The following is a 20,762-nucleotide window of genomic DNA, read 5'->3' on the forward strand; positions in this document are numbered from 1 at the left end:
CTGCTGCACATGCATAGCTCACGTTCACAAAATACTTGCAAGACACTAACTTAACACTAAACTATGATTACACATGACAGTATCTGGCAAACGTGAGCATCTCTTTTATCATAAACCCCTTCCAAGGGTATGAGCAAGGCACTTATTTTGACAGAACACCTGAAGTACATCGGTTCACATGATGCGCCGAACACATTTTGACATGATGAGCCTCACACTTGATGGGCTTTGCATCATGCGCCGTCGAAAAAGAAGTCATTGGCCGCCACTGATCCCGAGTAATATATACATACTTCCATTGGACTACAACAAGAGTTGTAAACTTTTCCTGTTACATGGAGCTTTAAAAGAAAATAAATCAGATCATAAACGCTGGAAAGCATGTTATGGCTCTACACATATCTACTTCATACGCCTAAAATAGCATGACATGACACCAGCGAGAATTACTGTGCTGATTTTTCGTGCTTTTTATTAAGAATGCAGTAACGCATGTAGTGAGTCTTATCTTATTTGAGATGCCTGTTACTAATGGATTTTTATGCAAAGTTTTAAAGGGGCCTTTACTTCATTTCTTTATGCTACCATACATTCACATCATTTCTGCTTTAAAGATAATCAAAGAACCCTATTCTGCATGATTTTAGTAAAATTTTGCATTATAGGGAATGACCCTATTCCCAAACCCTATGCGATCATGTCTGTCTCAATCAGATCTCAGTCCAGCAGCTCTCTGGAATGCTCTAAAGAAATTATTTAAGAGGTTAGCAGTGTGGCGGGGATGAATAAGCTGCCTCATTCGTCTATCCAAGAAGAAAAAGTTCATTTACTAATCATTTGTGGCACATGGAGCAGGGAGTTCCTGTTCACTAATTGTGTCCGAGAGATGCTATTGGCATATGTGCTTTGATTTTGTACTTCTGCCCTGTGGTCATTGACAACGGCTGTTCTTTCTTCTATCAAGGGAGGGTTAATAATTACCAATTGTTAAAATTTAATTGTACAAAAAATGCACTTACATGCACTTAATGGTAGAAGTTTAAAGCGCATTAATCAAGCGTGTGCCTAGATAACATTTGCCTGGTCAATCTTATATTTTCAGCAGCTGACAGAGAATGAACTTTAGGTTTTAATAGTGATTGAATATCTAGGAATATTAAAATGAGTAAGTTTGTTTATAACCAACAAATCTTCATTGCCTTGGGCAATGTTCTTTTTGTGTTTAGCACAAGCTAAAATATGTTTTCAGCAGTTCAGATGAGGTTATGCCACCCATTAATAAAATGTACAAAACTCTTTATGTGATTAAATCAGGTAATTACAAGAATGAATGCTTATGAATGGCATGTGTCCAAACGCTCAGTCATTTCTTGGAGCTCATGCGCTGTTATTGTATTGCACTATATCACGTCAAGCCATCTTTGACATCATACTGGTACATGGCCAGCTGATTTTGTCATAAATCTGCCTGCTAATAGTTTTGTTTTAAAGTTGCACCATAAATTTTCCTTAAAGACTGATGTGCCCTATTTATTTTCAAAAGCATTATGCATTGATGGCTTGGGATTTCGCAAAGTTAAGATGCTGAAGTGTTAAGTTTATTGTGAGTTAACTTAAAATGTGAACCCTTCAAACTAGGGAAGATGGAATAAAGGCCTATGCGTACATTTGCTGAGCTCAGCTCTTTTGATCTCGGTGCTTTTGGCTTGAAGACAAACTAAAAATGGTGTATTGACATTTACAGGATTGTTTTGCTTCTGGCATGGAGGATTTTGTGGAATAGGAGGTTTTTTTTGTACGTGCTCCTTATTCTAGTTAGGAATGCATGTTGTAAAAGGTGGTACTTCATGCAGTAAAAAACATATTTGTTTCGGATCTCAAGTTAACATGCTGGGATATTTCCGGGACTGTGAATGGAATTGATTAGGAAGCATTGTCGTCTTTCACAGATCCTCACCACAGATGTTGTACAACCGGATTATCAATAAAGGTCACAATATAAAAAGGAAACGAATGTTGAACATTGGTGATGCAAAAAGAAAAACAAACTGTTGAAGCCAAGCAGAATGGCTAAACTTTGATCAGAACAAGACTCACTGGTGTTTAAAGGTTATGGGAGTGCAATATGGTTCAAAACCTCATTTTTAAAATCTTTACTTCTCCAGCATTTAATGCTGAATGAACAGACATTGACTTGAGTATTTTTTCTAAATCTCAGTGCCTATTCTTTAATGAATTTTATAAAATGAGTGCATGTTTTCTTAAACATTAGCATTTAGATCATGTCAGGATTGGATAACAAATATATTTCTATGAATCGTCCCACTATATTTGCTTTATCATTGTCTCAGGCAGTTCTTCTGGTTAAAAAAACTTAAACGCAGATATTTTCAAGTCAAACTTTTATTACAAGAAATTGTCTTTGCTGAAATATGCGGAAAGGCTTTTGGCATGACAGTGGGGTTGTTTTCTTAGACTGGAGCTTGGAGACGGGAAGTGCAGTGGCTCTCGGGATGGGGACCGGGACGGCTGGCCAATTGGGCAGTGGGTCAGTGTGTTTGTTCCTGTTCATGGCCCCTCCACCCCCACAAGGGTCTGCAGCTGCTCAGGGGAATTAGGGGGAATCCCAACTAAACTAATAGTAAAAACGGCAAGACCAAGAGACTTGTGTACTACAGGAAGACAAAATCACTACAAATAGCATAAAAGAGCATTTGTATCTGATTGAAACATGCAAGCAACAGTCTAAATTCCAGTGCAATTAAAACTAACAAATAAAAAGTGATATATTTCTTATTTTGACTGGACAGAACAGAATTAGACAGATCTGTGGCAGCCCCTTTGCTGTTTGTCCTTGATAAATTCTCTTTAAGTGATTTCACATCGAGACTTAAATGATCTTGTATTTTTTAGTGTCAGATATTGTTATGCGCAGGGTAGGGGGAGGTTGTATTTTCACGTTCTTTGCAAATAATGCAAAACGGCATCATTCATTTTAAAGCAGAAGTGAGTTATTCCTTTAGAGGAGGACCCAGATGTGAGAGTTGGACTGTTGGGGGGGGGGGCTACATCCAGATGGTCCACCCGGGTCTGGTTAAATATTATCAGTCCACTGGCCTCCCCCCTTCCCTCTCTGAGCCTGTAATCCATCGTAACTACCCAGCCTTCTTTCATCTTCTTCTTTCTCTTTTCCCCTTTTCATTTCCCTCGGAGGAGTGGATTAGAGGAGGTGTTCCTTATTCTGCATGCAACAAGCACAGTTAAAAATGAGAAGGAAGAGAGGGAGACCTTTATATCACACTGTCGAAAACAGATACACCAATGTGAAGCCTAAGGGATAACTGTTATGTTAAGCTGAAATGTTTTTAACCCTCAGCTAGTAGAACATAGTGCTTGCAACCATAAGTTGTGGATTCAATTACAGAAAAACATACATGATAAAATATATGCCTTAAACGCCCTTGAGTCACTTTGGATAAAAGAAAATGTAACATTGCCCCCTTTATATCCATCTTCCAAGATTCTACTCCAGGATTGAACCTGTAAGACATCAAGCCTCTCAAAGAACATCACGGCCTGTTCAACAGCCTCACGTTCCTGCCCCTGCCCCTTTTCTTCCATACGAGCGCAAAAGAGAGCTTGAGGAATGCTGTGCCTCTATTGTAATTGTATCAAGTGGAGGGGAAAGATGGGTTAATTACCCTCTCAAAGTGGCCAGTGCACTTGGAGAGGAGGGTCAAACAAGTCATAATGGCGCATTTGCCAGGCCATTGTGAGTGCACTGTTGCAAACTGACTAGCTCTTGTTCCGAGTTCAGACTGCTTTAGGGGGGCTTTTGCTGATTAAAGGGGGGATTTGCGTTGGCTACATTCATGGGTCCTCGGCCAGGAGAATCGATACGTCAATAGGTTCCGTATCTATATGCAAAGCAGGGGTTTGGCCAGCACACTCGGGGCTTTTTGATATGCATGGAGCTTAGGCTTAAGCCACTGACAGTAAAGGCCGAGCAGTATCACAAAGACCGCTTGATGTTCTCGTGTGTGTTGATATGGGGTCCTCCATGGGGAGTGGGTCTGCTTTGATAAGATAGCTGGTGGCCTGGAAGGCTGACTTTGGATCTGGTGCTGCGTGTGTGAGGACTCTGAACTTTGTCTCATAAATGGAGAAATATCAGGCTTTTGTATTTGCCTGTGCATACAGTGCAACCAAATTCTTCCTGCCTCGGGCCTGCTATCATAGAGCGGTCCCAATGGGTTCTTGTGTATGTGTGTTTGTCTCCATGTGAAAGGGAGTTACAATGGGAAGAGTGAGAGTGTCAGGGGTGAGGGTCTTTCCTCTAGGGGGTGTCAAGGTAATAGGCCTGTTTAGAGAGCAGACCGCTATCTGTCTTTCACCCCTCTCCTTGTCGTGGTCCCTGTAGCCAGGAGCAGAGATGACGGGGGTTTTCTTTCATGCCATTACCATCCACAGAAGATGGAGTGTTGTAGGGACACTGGTTGGGGTCAACAGACCTCCCCCATCCCCCACACTGCTCCTCCTCACTCTTGGGCTCTTTGAAATGGTGATGATGATGGGGTGACCCCTGCTGCACCCCTGTGCAACGCCCTCAAAGAGGCTTGGGTTTGCTAGATCATTCCACTGCCCCCTCTTTCCCCTCTCTGGAGCTCCACAGCAACCGCTGCCCCGGTCTCAGCAGCATTTGTCATGTCCAGACCCCGCAAGCTGCACCACTATGGGGCTTTTGTTCCCCAACCTGCTGGCTAAGCAGGGGATTTCAGATGGACCATTAACATTTGAACCAGCTCGGCACATTTCCCTATTACACTCAATCTGCGCTCGGGCCATTACTAGTGAAAAGCAGGAAAATTTATCATTTTGGTGACTACACATTGTGGATCGTTAGGAAAAGACCCTCGATAACACTTTTAAGAGCTTGGCTATTAAGGAGAATTTATAGTATGATGGGTTAGATGATAACAGTAATCATACGTAGTACAGGAAGGCATTCATAAAGCACATATATAGACTTAGAAATATAGAGATGCAATACATGCTCATAATCAAACACATAAGCGGCTAAATAGGCATACGTGTCATTGAGCGGTTCATCTGCCGGCTGGGTCTCAAGGGGTCAACAGGTCAATAGGATGTTATGATGCAAAGCCGGGGGACAGGTGAAGTCGATGCACAGGCGTGGACTTGACCCTTCACGCTACACCGTTATCAACCCTAAAGTACATTACAAATTGCAATATAGTAAAAGCAAATGATGAAGAGGAGTGGAGTGACCTTAAACTCTCAATATCCTACATACTTGACCTCATGCCTAAACACAAGTACACATACCCACATTCAAATGAACAAACAAACCAACCCACAAATAAATGACTTGTGCAGACATAAGAGGCTAGATCGGTTCTCATCACTTAATCCTTGACCTTGAGCCAAGAGTAATGGGACCCGAATGCTCAAGCCGTCAGGATCATCAGCGGCTCTGCAGACAAGTCAGTAGCCTTCAACCACAAACATTACACATCTGGAAGAGCGGTACACAGTAGCTAATCTCCACCATATGTTTACCACAGATGCTATATAGTAACAGTGAACAAACAGCAGTTGTAAAGCACCAACCGCTTAATGCACTTCTATTGCACCATAACTTACCATGATCTATGACTAGATTAAGAATGACACTCGGCCCTATGGCTGTCTGCACTATACACAGGATAACTCTTTTAATGTAAGTCAGTTTCAGGAAATTGCTTCAGCGAGGTTCACAGAAGAGTTAATGGTGTGGATGTCCTTAGATTGACATCAAGGTCATTGAGATTAGACCTGCGAGATCACATTTTATAGGAAGTTGTAAAATGATTTGCATTGCTTTATATATCATTTTACAGATGGTCTTTAGCACAAAGTGCTTTAAGGATGTTTGAAAATCTGTCATTGTTGAGAGTGAGCTCATCTGAAAGGTATCTTAACCTTTATCTGTGATAATAGCGTGTGGTACATCCATACTGTTCTGCTATATAATGGTTCAGCACTCATTGTAACTGTATGGTACCTCCTCCCTATCTAGTAGATTATAGGCATTGTGGATGAATGCAAACACCCATCTGCTCCTAGAATGATAACACTTTTAAAACTTAAGCTAACTGCATTGATATTGAGCTACGGTATGTTTTCTTATAATTATAAAAATTGACCAACGCACATCTAGGCACAATCGTGAAACACTGATAAGAAGTAAAGCTTGAAGAACCTTTTTCATGCATATTTGGAGGAGGTGTAGGGGGAGGAGGTTGATTGAGGGTAATAAATAGCCTCACACTTTCAAGTTGCCAGCAGGTTTGCTCATGCATTTCCTCCTAAAGCTCCATAAAGTCTTTGAATTCCTAACAACCACCATGTAACCCCCTTCTCCCCCATTATATTGCCCTTCTCAACTCTTGCAATCTCAGGGTATTGTGATTGTTGGCTCTATCAGTGACCTGTGTAGCTTATTACAAAAGTGTTGTTTTTAAATAATGGCAAATTATGACTTCTCAACAGTATTTTATGTCATTGCTTTTTAAATGGATCACAGTCTTTTATACTACACTGTGTTATATTGATCTAACATCATCAATAGTCCCTGTTTTTGTAGTGAAGAGTAGCAGATGTGCATACTATGTACAGCAGGCGTAGCACGTTGCTTGAGACAATTGTGACCCTGCCTGTGAAAACCCATCTCATGTCACTTTTTTGTGATTTAGTATTTTCTACATAAAATTAACCTGCATAATGTAAAGAACATTCTGTTGATGAATATAAAATATAACCTTAATATATTTAATATTGAATGAGTAGGAGCATGCCATAGATTGAAATTAATGAATAAAATCAAACTTTGATGCTCCTAATCTCATAATTAGAGTTTAGCCTGGATTTTACAGGCTGGGTCACAATTATGCCCCCTCCCAAAAATGTGACAGGGTTACTTAAGGCACAATGCTTTTTATAAATGCTAACACACATTTAAATGTTGTGCAATGTATTGTGAGCTATGAAAGGAATAATTGTAGACAGGCCGTTGAAGTATTCGAAAATAATGCACATCTAAGGTGGTGAAGCACGGGTGTGCATTATTTTCAAATAATGCAGGACCGGAATCAATTATTCCACTTATAGCACAGTTACAATGGTTATTTTAAAACATTTGACAATTTATCAAAAAATAATGCATACCCGTGGAACATTTCTCAACCAATCAGAATAAAGCATTCAACCGCCCCGTGGTAAAATAGTATGTAATTTGCTAGCATAATCTGTTAATAATACAAACATTTGGCCTATTGTATCTTGAAGGGACACTTCATCCATTTGCATTAAGCTTTGTGTAGTTAGAACCAGTCATGTTTTTGAATTGTCGTGCATCATTTCCTCAGTTGCCGCTGAGACAGGAGAATTACAGATTTCAGTGTTGCACTTCCTTCTTTCAATGATGTAAAAATCATCATTTTGCATCATTGAAAGAAGGAAGTCCAATATCTTTGTTGAGGGGGTGAGACTACAAACACCCCATTTCTCGGTCAAATAGGCACCGAATTCGAAATGTATGTTACATTTCGACTGCAAATATGACGCACTTTTAACAAAGATTAATGTTTCTACGGGTGAAATGCTCCTTTAATGTCTGTAGTGTTATACACCTTCTGTTAAATATTTAAAATGGCAAAATGTAAAGCGTTGTTCCTTACAGCTACTATATTTTTCTCCATTTTATAGCAGTTATTATGTGGTCTGGTTGAATTAAAAGGACTTTCCATTAATAAACGTATATGTATTGAATGAGCATCGTTTTGTACACAGGCTAATATTTTAGATAGTGAAAAATCAATACAGTACCTCTTACATGTGAAGGACAAAAATGCGAGGGCTGAAGCCGGAAAATAAGGGGAGGCTAATGTGTCGTTTCACTGATGGATGGAGCCATCAGCGGATGGCAACAACCTTGGTGCGTTGAGCTGACGGATGCTACAGGGCCGTAGCCTAAGTGTTCATTGCATTGTTATGAACACTACTTTTCAGGACGGCATCTATGGATTTTATGGTGGCAAACTAGATAGTGTTGCAATATATTGTTTACCTCAGTATGAAATGATAAAGAAGTCTCGAGGTCAAGAATTGTCTGCTTTTATAGAGACACAGCGTGGTGGATTACTTGAGTCCTGGGTAATCTGTGTAGAACACTTTTGTAAGTACAACACACAAAGGAAATGCACGCTAGTTACTGCATATAACTTCACACTTGTTGTATATAACTATAGATGATTGTATTTAAGGTGATACCTCCCTAGAAGCCTTGTTATTTTATTAACTTAGTTTCTGCACACCTTTATAAAAAAAATTATGTTGAATACTACAGTAAAATGTAGTATATTATAGTATAATATAGTAATTATAGCTACTATAATATAGTATATTACTAAAGTATTAGTAGTATACTTTAATATTTACTATAGTAAGTTTAAAAAAAACTTCAGTTTTACTACAGTTTACTATAGCAAATACTATAGTGTACTACAGTATTTTTTGTGATTGATTGTTGTAATAAATACAATTGTTTTATTTTTTTACGAAAAGATAACAGTCGTTAAACAAATGCACACACGTATCTGCAAAAACTTTATACTTTAGCTTGTAATGGCGACAGATTCTGCTTGATGGATATCGTATTGATAAGATTGAGATTAGGTTTATCAGCAACCAATGAGAGAGCGGCATGCAGAGTGGGGGTTGATGGGGGCGGAGTTTCGGCGCAGCTGCTGACACTCGTCAAGAATTGCGGTGTGGGATAGCCTGGGAAGTGTGTGAAGATCTGAGTTGCCCTGTCGAAGAGTGCTTTTGTTTTTAAAGAGAAATTCCCCACAAGTGTGCGAGTGGCTCGACACAAGATGCTTAAGACATTACTTTGAATCCGCGTCTTCGCAGGGTCTGGAAACACCGGAGCAAGTTCTTTTCTCTGCACCAGGATTATTCACAAGATTCAGATCTATCATCGATCCGGACGGTTGTGTGTCTACAGTACATGTACTTCGAAACATCGGTCTTTTAGCGAATATATTTTTTTAAGAATACGCTTCGTTTTGGGCGTGGAGTGAAAGGAGGCGATCGCAAGCTTTTGTAAACATTTGCTTCGAACAGTTTTTGGACATTTCTACGGGTTGTCCTCGTAACGTTAAGCGCGCGGGATAGCGCTGGTTAAACATCGATCTAATGTTAAGGTCCAATACAAAGCTGCAATTATAACGGCAGGCCAGTCGTAGTATCGCAACAACTGGAGCAGGATTTTAATATCTGAAGAATGTAGTTCATTCCCCGTGGACAGCACGAGTTTCTGCTGAACTGACTCATGAATGCACAGCATAACACCATTGTATGCACGCATTTGTACTAAACTGCATTTTCTTTGCATAAAGACGCTTCTTGGCGTTGTTGTGATACGGGAATTTACATTTCAACGCAAAGTTCGCAAGTTGTGCTAGTTATAATTCCCACTTACTTACATCTTGCTGAAGAAACACAACACACTTTAGGAAGGAGGCGTTTACTTTTAGAGGATATTTGTTTTTTTCCCATGATGTACGAGAGTGTGGACGTTGTTGGACTGACTCCTAGTCCGAGCCCGTTTTTGAGCATGGATTACTACCACCAGAACCGCGGCTGTTTGATCCCGGATAAAGGCCTCGTGTCGGGAGCGGCGCGGGGCTTCAGGAACCCACATTGGAGCGGCTCAAATCACTGTAGGTGGCCTTTTTGTTTTCTCCAAAAATCTCTAGCTTTAACACAGCCTTTAACATTATGCGGACATTTAGATTTAAGTTCCGAACCCGACGACTCAATTTTTGGGGGTCAGAGGGGCTCCTACAGGGGCAACGACTCCATACACGTCAGCTGATATGAGTGTGGCTATTTTCCAGCATGTACATGTAGGCCGTGTCTAGAAATCTAGTGCGCTAACTACCTAGATAACATTGTGTTGTTTATAAAAGCGTGTGAGCGCTCACGTTACGAGATGACTATAGTTGGAGGGCTACCACTAATAATGCATCTCAATGTTTATATTCGTGACTGTTTGGAGCGGGCTCTTCTGTACGTTTTCCAGTGAACTCATTGAACTCGTGTTTATTACTGTCTGGTAACTCGGTTAAAACATTTTATTGTAGTATATTAATGCCCTCTCAGGGCAGAGTTGTTAATAATTGATGAGGCATTTAAAAGCTTGCTTTACTCCATTTGTCGGTGCCCACCAAACATGATTGAACAAAAGTTAATTATTGGATATTTGTACTTGTATGTAACATCTCGAGTACATATTTAAAATATCCAAATGATAATTTTCAATTATTTATTTTTTTGAAACCCATTAAACAATCGTTAAAACGTCTGTTAATGTTATGTTTGCTGACGTCGTTTGCAGCGTATGTTATGTGTTTGCAACAGGGGCGTGACATTTCGGGGGGCCGTGGTCTGTCTAGAAACATGGTCTCCAGTCATTGTTAGGCCATGTCAACATTGCTAATCTTGTGTAAGCCTGTTTGAGGGATGATTTGTTCTGCAGCTTAGCATGCTTTTCTTATGGAGAACAGTCCTACAAGACATTATTTATGCTTCTTGAGAAGGGCATGAAGAGCAATGAGATACAGATATGGTGTGCATGTTTGGTGCTATACAGAAACAACGTCTAAAGGAAATCATGTACAAATTTCTGTAAAAATATTCGGTAGAAACCTCAACAATGCATGTAAAGGTGTTATATGGATGTAATTGTGTAGTTGTCACCTTCGAGAGACCCGGTTGTGCTTTTTTTGTCTGTGTGAAGCATATTGCTGCAGTAACTGCTCTCGTCTCGAGGTGGATTGTGTGGGTCAGAAGTAACCATATGCCTATCTAGGGCTTTTCATACAACCCATCATAGTTTCCACTTGGCAAAGTAAATCAGTGGTAACTGCACAAAGAGCTGAAAAGGCTCGAGAGAGCCATTGAGTGAAGTGCTACGAGTTGCCGCATTGCTCTTTCAGATAATCCCCAGAATAATTAAAGCCAGACAGCCGCTTATTGTTGACCACGCTCGGTTTCTTGCGCAAGAACGTGAGACTTTGAATAATTGATGCTTTCAGGATACTTAAGTCTTATTTTATACCTTCTACCAAAGTGTGCCTTGTGATTGCTTGTTTAGCGGCCTTCAAACCCCAACACTTTCAGGGCCTTGAGGAGCATTTTAAGCCCTCAGCCTGCCTGACCTCTAGGCCCTGCTGCCTCTGCACAGCGAGAGGCTCCAGCGCTTGGTTTCTGAGGAGGCATCCATCACAGAGTGTTTGAAAAGCTCTTCATCATTCTGAAGGCTTCTTGGGACCCAGCAGTCTGATCTTTCTGCTTCCCTTCCCCCAGTTGAAGACTGCTAACTTTCTATTTATCAGCCTCCTTATGACATTCCAGTATGGCATTTTTGTTTTTACTTGATGATCAGCTTTGCATAAAAGATAGAAGGAAGAGCTGTGAGCTGTAAAGGGTTAACTGATAGAGATTCTGCTGTAACACACTTATATGTACATTGACATTTACATGCATGCATGCATGTAGCATACACTTTTATCCATAGCGACTTATATTGCATTACAAGATATACATTTATTCAGCATGTGTGTTTCCTGGGATTGAACCCACGACCTTCTGCAGTGGTGATGCATTGCTCTGTCATTGAGCTATACTGGACTACAAGTTAATGCTACTGTGTAAACTTTAGGTTATGTTTTTAGTGTTTGTGCATAATGTAGTATTCAATAGATGTAGGCTTGCGGCTTGTATAGTATGTAGTACAGGCCTTTTATATTTATATATCATATATGTCCAATCATGTCCATTTGGCGATCTTAGGAATATAAATCATTTTTTACACTGATTCCAAGGATTCCAAGCATTTTTGGTTTGCCTCAATCCATCTTTAAATGAAATTAGACAATTATTAATAGAAATATATTGATTAACCCTGGATAACCCATTGGTCAAATTTAGCCAATATTAATTGATGCTAAGAAAAGGGTTCTTGGGTTCTGCAGGGTTAAGAAGCATATTTTACTGAAAAGTACTTAATTCACTGATGATTACCCAAAATTTGTTTCTAAATTATATATATAGTGAGCATCAAATAGCCATAAAAAATGTATTGTGGGGTATACTATTATAAAATTTGATAAAATCACTTACACTCTCAATAAAATCGGCTTTTATTTAGATATAGCAATGCTTTAATTTCACATCTTGTTTTAAAAATAGTGCAGTGTGTGTCACTGTCACGTAATGCAGCAATATCTGTAGTATCATTTACAGGATCACAGAGAATCGTCTTTGGCATTACCGGCGTCTTATGAGTCTCACGTGGAGCTGCAGTGTGGAAGCGCTAACTAAGGAAAGGCATGTGGCGTTTTATTGTTTCCCATGAACAGAGCAGTGCCGGCGGGAGCAATAGCCCAGCCCTGCTGCTGCAGTCGGGAAGGAATGAAGAATAGGGAAAAAACAAGGACAAATTATTAGAGTTTGCAAAGGAAATGGTGAAAGAATGGCGGCGTCCGCTGGTAAACTGAGGCTTGCTGGAGGATTAGGGTTTGCCTGACCTCCAGACAGCGTGGCAAGCCTGCTGTTGAACACAGACATGGTGATCAGCTAGTTTGCATTTTGCCAGCAGCCCTTGTTGGCAAGAGTAGCGCTTGTGTTGCTGTGGTTTTGGCTGGCTGACCGAGTGTTTATTTCTCTTAGCCTTAAATACAGGGCAGGAATCGCAGTAGATACTGGGGTTGCTGGCGCTCTTGCGGCACACATCCAGGTGGATCAGCAGTGCTCCCCCCTACATCTGTGCTGTGAGGGGATACACCGATGTGACCAGCTGGTGGTGGCTGTGGCCTAAAGCACAGTTAAAATGCCTGTTTATACCTAAGGCAATGCGCAACACAAAATAAAGTGTTTTGAAGTCCCAGTCATGTGGGATGAATATTACAGAAGATAATATGCCTGATCAGAATCAAAAGGAGGAGAACTAGGCCTTCACTCTGTCATCTTACAGACTGACTCCAGAAGTGCAGGCTTTTTTCTCCGTGATGAAGTGGTAAGTTTATTACATATGGAAGAGATGAACTGAATTTATTTAGTGATAAAGACGATGACCCTTGGCAGGTTAATGGGCAGATGTTTATAATACTGTATGCCTGTCATGCACACAACATTCGTCTAGTGTCTTAAAGGTTTGGATCAGAGAGACAACTTTTACCCGAAGGCTTAACATTAGCCGAGCTGCTCTATAATCATGGCAGGGAAAGAACAGTGAAGTTTGTACCTGCACGAAGCCATAGGGCAAGATTTTGCAACACATGGCGCCCTTCCAAATCAGATGTGCAGCCCTCCAGCTGTAATGGCTGTTGCTTACTTTAATGTACCGCCTTACAGCCACATTTCATGTATTAGATCTAAGTGCCATCAGGTTATGCTGGATTTTATGTGTGATCCTACAAGAGTGTCAGCTAGGACAAGGTTAGCGAGTTCAGTGTCTGTGCAAATAACGAGCTTGTTTGTTGCGGGTGTAGTCTAAACGTAATCTATATGCAAGGTCAATCACGTGATAGTTTGTTCTGAGCTAACATTTGATCATTCCTAGTCATCATCTCCAGGTTCGAGCATTCTTTCTCTCCTACTTACTCTCTTTTTGAACTTTAATCAGTTTGAGGAAACGCGGCTGGAGTTGGAAACTCTATTTATATTGCACTAAGGCGGATTTAGAGGGCGCCATGCCCAAACACGTTGACAGATTTTGGGCTAAGGTTAAAGCCATCCTCCCAGGCCCCCGTACTTCAGATGCTCTTAGACTCTGGAGTGATTATCTTGATTACAGATGGATGGCCATACATCTGTTTAACTTCCAAACGCACCATACACCAGCGACAGTAAATAGAAAAGACAAGGTACACATACTTTGAGAATAAGTGTTGAAAAGGTGCTATTGAGCGGTTACGCTTGCAGTAGTTGCGCGTAATGCGTATGAAACTAAACCAGTAAAAAGCAGGAAATTCTGTTTTAAAGTTGTAAGCCGTCTGGTCAGAGATAAATGTCGTCCAGCTGTGCGTGATCACTTTCAAAAGACTGCGCACGACCCATTGTGGTGTTTCCTGACAGCCAATGACATCAAGTGAATTCCTGAGGGCCGGATTTCGACGCAGAAAAAAGAATTTGTGGATGAGGTACTTAAAAACTCAGACAGGGGGGTGAAGGGCGTCTCTTATATTGCACGCCATAAAATGTCAAGGAAAAGAGGGCAGAAAGAGAAACCAAGACCAGCTATAAACACAGGCAATAAAAATAAGGGAAGCCTGGGGGCTGAAACCTGCTCTGGCGAGGGGCCCGTTGGGAGGGCGTTTGGCGCGTATCAGAGGGCCGTTGAGCTGTGGTACGTAAAAGGAAGAAGGCCAACTAGGATGGTTTTCAGCTTGTCTGTAATGTCCAGGAGGTTTTTGTCAAAAGAGAGTGTCTAGGGCAATTGTCCGAGCTCCCTGTGGGAACGTCTCGGATGGCCTTTTTCTTTTGCTTACTTAGACGTAGCAGCATTGTGATATTCTCGTCTTGTATCATAATGAGTTTTGTTTTATGGACTTCCCTAATGTGACGGCAGGATGAAATAATGGCTTTGTGTGCACAGCTCATCAGTACTGCGTTTTTTTCCCATCTTTTCTCCCTCCTGGTAAAAAGTCAGAAGTGTATTAAACATCATTGTGGCTGAAATATTTCTCTACAGAGGGTACGAAACGAATGGCTTTGTATTGCAGAGACTGCGTTTTCCATACTCGCTAGATGTTAATTATCAGAATGAATTCTGTAGGGCGCCACAAATGAACAGCATGGTTTAATGAGGCGAGTGCACTTAATAGATAATAGAGTTGTGGCAATGGCTTCTACTCATCCTGTGACTATCTTCATCTTCGTGAGGGGGGAAATAACTCCTGGCGTCTGATGGCCTTTTGCTCGAAGCTTTAAATCACTTGACAAAAACATGAAGATGTGATAAAGCTGCCACTTAGTAGTCATTCTCACAGTAATTAAAGGAAAAATCACCCAAAAATGAAAATTAATTTTCCCACACAGTATGTCATTGTGATTCCCTTCCATGGGACACAAAAGGAAAATTAAAGAACATCTTGAACTCTGTCTTTCATATGATGAAAATGAATAAATTCAGCTTTTTATGGCTTCAGAAAACTTATAAGAATATATCACATGAATCATAGAGCTGCTTTTTATGGTGCTTCTTGTATTACATTGAGGCTTGAATGCTCTAGTCCTTATTTACACTGTGTGGAGAAAACGCATATAATTCCCTAAGTTACAAATTGTTTTCCATAATTAGCAAGAATTTCTTGCATGTTTGTAACAATGTGAGGATAATTTAAGTACTTTTTGGGGAAAAAGCTTTAACTATAAAAGATCACAGTCTTATTGCGTTCAGACCAAAATGAAGGCTTATTGACTCATGCACCAATGTGTATCTGTTTTAATACTCTTTTGTGTGAGGTGTGTGTTTGACTTTCTGTCAAGATGAAGGGCTAGTTACAGCAGTTGTAGGGTCGAGCTGCAATAAAAACACTGTTAACGGATCCTTGACAACCAGTCAAACCAAACAACTCTCTAATCCCACCTCTACAGAGTCTGACATTTGACCTAGTTTGATTTCCTTTACCTGCTGCTTTGCTTCCCTGCCCTTTATCAGTTTTTTTCTATCTGTCTTCTTATCTCTATGGTCCATAGCTTTTGTTTACAATGTTGCAACACCAACCATGGAGTCCTTGGTCTGCATTAATTTTTTTTATTCCCATCTCTCTCCTTTCTGACGTAGAGCCACTTAGGGCGCACTCACACTATCCAAACCGTGACCCAGCGCTATTGTCCCCCCTCCCTACTCCCCCAGAAGCACAGGGGCCCACACTATACTTCTATCGATCTCAGCCCGGGCGCGGTTTCTGCATTAGGATCCGATTTGTTTTGAAGAAAGCAGCAAGAAAAGCGCTCTCTTAACACTGAAATCCGTTGTAGTGTTAAGGCTGTGTTTTTATTTGGAGCCGTTAGGTGTGCAATGACACACAGCCCTCTCACATGCCATTATATTGCTTAGTTGATCTGTCGCGTGTGCAGCTCAGACATTCACGTAAACCCAAGGTTTTGACAAATGCAGATGAAGGTGAGTGGTCGCGCAATTGACGTATCTCATTTTTAATTGCGCTCTGGTACGTTTTGCGATCATATTACGTGTTCCGCGCATGAGCCCAAGTAAACCATGCTCGAGCCCACCTCCACAAGCCGGCCAGGGGGCAATTAACCGCGGTTTGGTTTGGCTAGTGTGAGTGCGCCCTTAGACATATGCAAGTAATGGCACCATCCAAACGGCTCTCAGCTTTATATGCAGTGTCAGAAATGAACTTAACTAGTTTTACCAGTCACTAAGAGTTCCTCAGCCTCTTATTTGGGTTCCCCTCCACACGTTCACTGAGGCATGTGCTGTTGCGGATGAATGTAGGTCGTGGCTATTAGTGGAGGATCAGGGGTTTCCTCAGCAATAGCTGGGCTGGCCTCATAGCTGGGCCTATTGTGCGTCCATGTTATTCCAAGCATGCCAGACATCACATGAACCGTTCTCCTGTTTTGGGCTTACTTAAAAGCCTGCTGTAGGTTCGGTTTTAAAGCACACTGCGCAATGGGATGTTTTAAATCGGTAGGGGGTCTCTAAAAGCTATTTAAGGGTAAACTAAAAGTCATTTGGGTCTTGATTTCTGTTTTTTTTCTAATGGGATCACACACCCACACAGCTCCTCCCACGCACATTTGTGTAAAGCATTAATCTCATTACTGACCTTGATCTAATTAAATCCTTTCCCTGTTTGGCCGTCTTTGTTTTGTTGGTGAGGAAAAGGCAAGCACGTCCTGAGAGCGCTGCCCGTCTCTTATGCCATAATAAGGCTCTTTGGGAAATGCTAATTTCGTCTGCACGTGCTGCACCGCACTTATTTGTTTGCTTTTAGGACTTTCCTTTTCCCTCCGCTGTCCAAGGAGCCCATAAAAATGTGGCTTAATTGGAAAATTGCTACCTCTTGGTTTTGACCACAAAGAGCCCTGGCAATCCCGTTAGCTTCACCCCGCTGTGTTTAGCAGCTGTGATGAAAGGGCGCTGTTTCCCTGTGCTGTTACATGCCACTGTGGGCTTTACTAACTGCACTGGATGTCAAATCAGCCGTTCACTGCTGGTTGGTGTAGTGTTTATATGTGATGGAGTGAATCTGATGCTGGTTATGTGTGATACCATCAAAATGAATGATTATACAGTGCAATGAATGTTACATTCGAACAGCTGCTTTAAAATCTGGCTTGAACAGGACATGAAAAATTTGAAAATTTTCAAATGTTACTTTTTATATATTTAGGATGAGGTAATTTGTTTTGGAAATAAATTTGAATCAAGATTTTTCATATCAAGATTTAGCAATGTTTTATTTTCTGCTGACCTGGTTGGATTATGATTTATGTTTGCCCAGGCAATTTTATGTTTCATAATATATTTTTTCATGCAAAGAAATGCTACACTGCTTCACTATAAAATTCATTCACTGGCGACTGTCCACTGCACAAAGCGTGTTTTTGCATTAAGGTATCTGGCGGTCTAAAAGCTCGAAAGGCACTTTATTACCTGACAAACAGTACTGGTTTGTGGGTTTTTTGGGATTCGTTGTATGCTAAGTGTAAACAATAGCATCAGTGCATAAAAGGTTTGCTTTTTTGTGTGAGCGTCTGCGCTAAGAGCGATTCTGTTGAGAAGTGTTAGGTGGACATCATCTTTTCCCCTAATTTATTTGCAGCTGCAGTCATTGCTGTGTTGCAAGATGAAATTTGACCTGCCAACAGTGTCTGAATGTTGCTAAGCCTTTTGTGCTTTGCTAGTCAGTTTTTTAAGTCTGAGAGACACACTGTTCTCAGTGCAGCTCCTTTGATTTAACTCACAGTTCTTGAGAACTTTAAGGTTTGCTCACAATCTCTTGTCAGTCAATCTGAATGCTGCAGTGCTTGCAGATGAACATGGTTTCTGTGTTTGAGGAAGTTCAGGCTGGGGTAACTAAAGGTTGAAATGAATAGTAGGACCGTGTGGGCCCTTATATTTTGAGTCTGTACACAAACATGGCATGTACTAAGATGATATTGGTTCTGTTCCAAAACTTGCTGAGCTACTTTTATATGCAGCATTTTAGTGCACATATCTGACTTGAAGGCTGTATATTGGCAGATAGATACCATGATTTTCCTCAAGTCAGGTCTCCTGTGTGCTGTTTATGACTCACTGAGCTGTCTATATAAAGCTTTCTGAGTAGTAATTTATAAGATTTTAGTTTGAATGCTCCCTTAGAGGGAGTTGCAAATGTATTATAGTAATGCCTTAAAGGTACAATTTGCTTAAATATGAAAATTCTTATTATATACTCACCTTCGTGCAATCCCAGGTGTGTATGACTTCCTTTCTTCAGTTGAACAGGAATAATTTTATAGAAATATATGTTATGTCATTAGCATCTAACATTGTACTTAAATTGGCGAAACACATTCATCCGTCATTAAGTAACCCAAATGACTCCAATGGGTTAATATACGATTTCTGAAGCGTAGCGATGCATTTGTAAAAGAAAACAAATTTTTTTTTTGTTGCATATCATGAATTCAAGTAGGGCGACACATTGAGACTGTTTACACTTGGCAATAGCATGCGTTTTCATCGATCGGATCACAAGTGGACGACGTTAATCCTAAGTGTAAACGGTGTTCAAAACGTTTTGAGTTTGTCCACTTTCGACCACTTTCAACCACATTCAGAGTTAGTCGAATCCCATTTCGATCGGATTGCTTTTGTAGTGTAAACGCACATGTGGTTGAATGTGTTCGAACATCCACACGCGATCGCATTCCCTTCGCCCATTTATCTAATCTGAGGTACAAAACACAAGTTTTATGTCTTTTCTGACTTCTGGCACGAACACACGGTGAACAGCGCTATTTTTAGCCTTTCATTTAGCCTTCCGTTTCGAAAGCGTGTGGAAGTTGCGCGATCCTATTTTATTAATTTAGTTGAAAATTCAGAGAAAGCTCTAACATATAAACGTACAAAACACTGTGCAGCATGTTTACTTTCTAATCAAGCAGCGGACTCCGACATAATTAGTTTGCATCCATATAAACTCATAATTACTCCCGCTCGCGTTTGAATAACAGCAGAGAGACTCGGCCACCGTCGGTCTCACAGACCACCCCCTCACAGTATTCAGGACAAAAGCGGTCGAATGTGGACAAAAGAGACAGATTTAAATACCAGGTGTAAACGTAATGTGTCTCTCTCGTCCACTTGTGATCCGATCGATGAAAACGCATCTTAATACCAAGTGTAAACAGCCCCATTGATAACGTTGATTCTCATTGGTTTTTTATGTCTCATAAATAGCTGTCAGTCGAGATTGTGTGATTCAACAATAAACTAAAAATGTTATCACTTTCAACCAAAGTGACACTTGATAAAAGTGTGACACTTGGTGACAAATGAGGGGTGGAGTTTATAGGAACGAGACACCTTTCTAAGTTAGCAGGGACTGATCCAGGTCTATGACTCACAAACACTTTAGTGCAAAGTGACCTACATCATAGTCTCACATGAGTCTGTGATTTTCACCCCCCCACGTTTCCTCATTTTTCTCCATTGTCTCCATCTCTGTGCCCAGCAGCACTACCCTATTATCATAATGGTGTTGGTAATGATGGGTCCCTGATTCCATTTGTATTCACCCCCTTCTCTGGGTTAACTTTGAATAACACAAAAAGAAACTGGGATCATTTTTTATTGAGTGTGCATCGGGTAAGTGTAGGGAAGCTTAATAGTTGTACCAGGATCTGCTTTCCCCCAGAGAACTACCGCCAACGCTGAGAGGAATGCAGCATTTTCCTTTCATGTTCTGCCCTATTTTTCCTCTCTCACACATAACTCACATCTTAACTCATCTTTTCTCTATTTTGTCTCACTTACAATCACCCACACACTCAAAAGTATTTCACACCAAAATAGTTTTCTCAATCTATACGCACTAACATGACTGTCTCCCTGTAAGTGGTGCCTGATGTAGAAAAATCGTGCTGAGTATTACCTGCGTTTATTACGTCGGCCTCTGGTGAACTTAATCATTGTACAATAGTTTCAGTCTAAAGAGGTTTTAACAAATTGGCCGCAAGTGCAGTGCTTAACATTTATTAGACCACCTCCCAATGTATGGTTTGCGCTATGGATGTGACGGTTTGATCTGGGATCGGTATCGGGGCAGATCTGGACCTTTATTAGCTGAATCGATTATCGGACGTGTAAAATGATCTTAAAATGGTCTCCGTAAGCTGTTGGATGGATGCAATACACTATTTGATGAGCGCATAACATATTCTCTTTGTGTTTTAACAGTTATGAACTTTGTGGAGCAAGGATGCTTCAAGCACGTTATTCTGCACCCGGGAAGCACATAATTGTAGAATACAGGATGATTTAGGCGCATCAAACCTTGCCCTGGGATGTGCATAATTGTAAAGGACAGGTCAAGCGCATCATTCCCAAAAAATACCATCTGCACACTAAAGCCTTTTTACTGTGACAGTTTTGCTCAAGAAAGGCAAAT

The 20,762-nt window shown here is 40.8% G+C and overlaps 1 protein-coding gene across 2 annotated transcripts in view; it reads left to right on the forward strand.

Annotated features, from left to right (window-relative positions):
• Positions 1–20,762, forward strand: part of rarab (retinoic acid receptor, alpha b) — a 109,821-nt gene that overhangs the window by 68,180 nt on the left and 20,879 nt on the right. Inside the window, exon 1 of one of the 2 annotated variants that reach the window (XM_055193776.2) lies at positions 8,791–9,785. The exons of the other annotated variant lie outside the window; for it this stretch is intronic. Coding sequence (XP_055049751.1) covers positions 9,620–9,785 — 166 coding nt within the window. The 5' untranslated portion in view covers positions 8,791–9,619. Of the gene's footprint in view, positions 1–8,790; positions 9,786–20,762 lie in introns of those variants that run through there. 2 annotated transcript variants of the gene reach the window in all.

This window comes from Misgurnus anguillicaudatus, chromosome 19 (genome assembly GCF_027580225.2).
Source record: "Misgurnus anguillicaudatus chromosome 19, ASM2758022v2, whole genome shotgun sequence".
Taxonomy (NCBI): domain Eukaryota; kingdom Metazoa; phylum Chordata; class Actinopteri; order Cypriniformes; family Cobitidae; genus Misgurnus; species Misgurnus anguillicaudatus.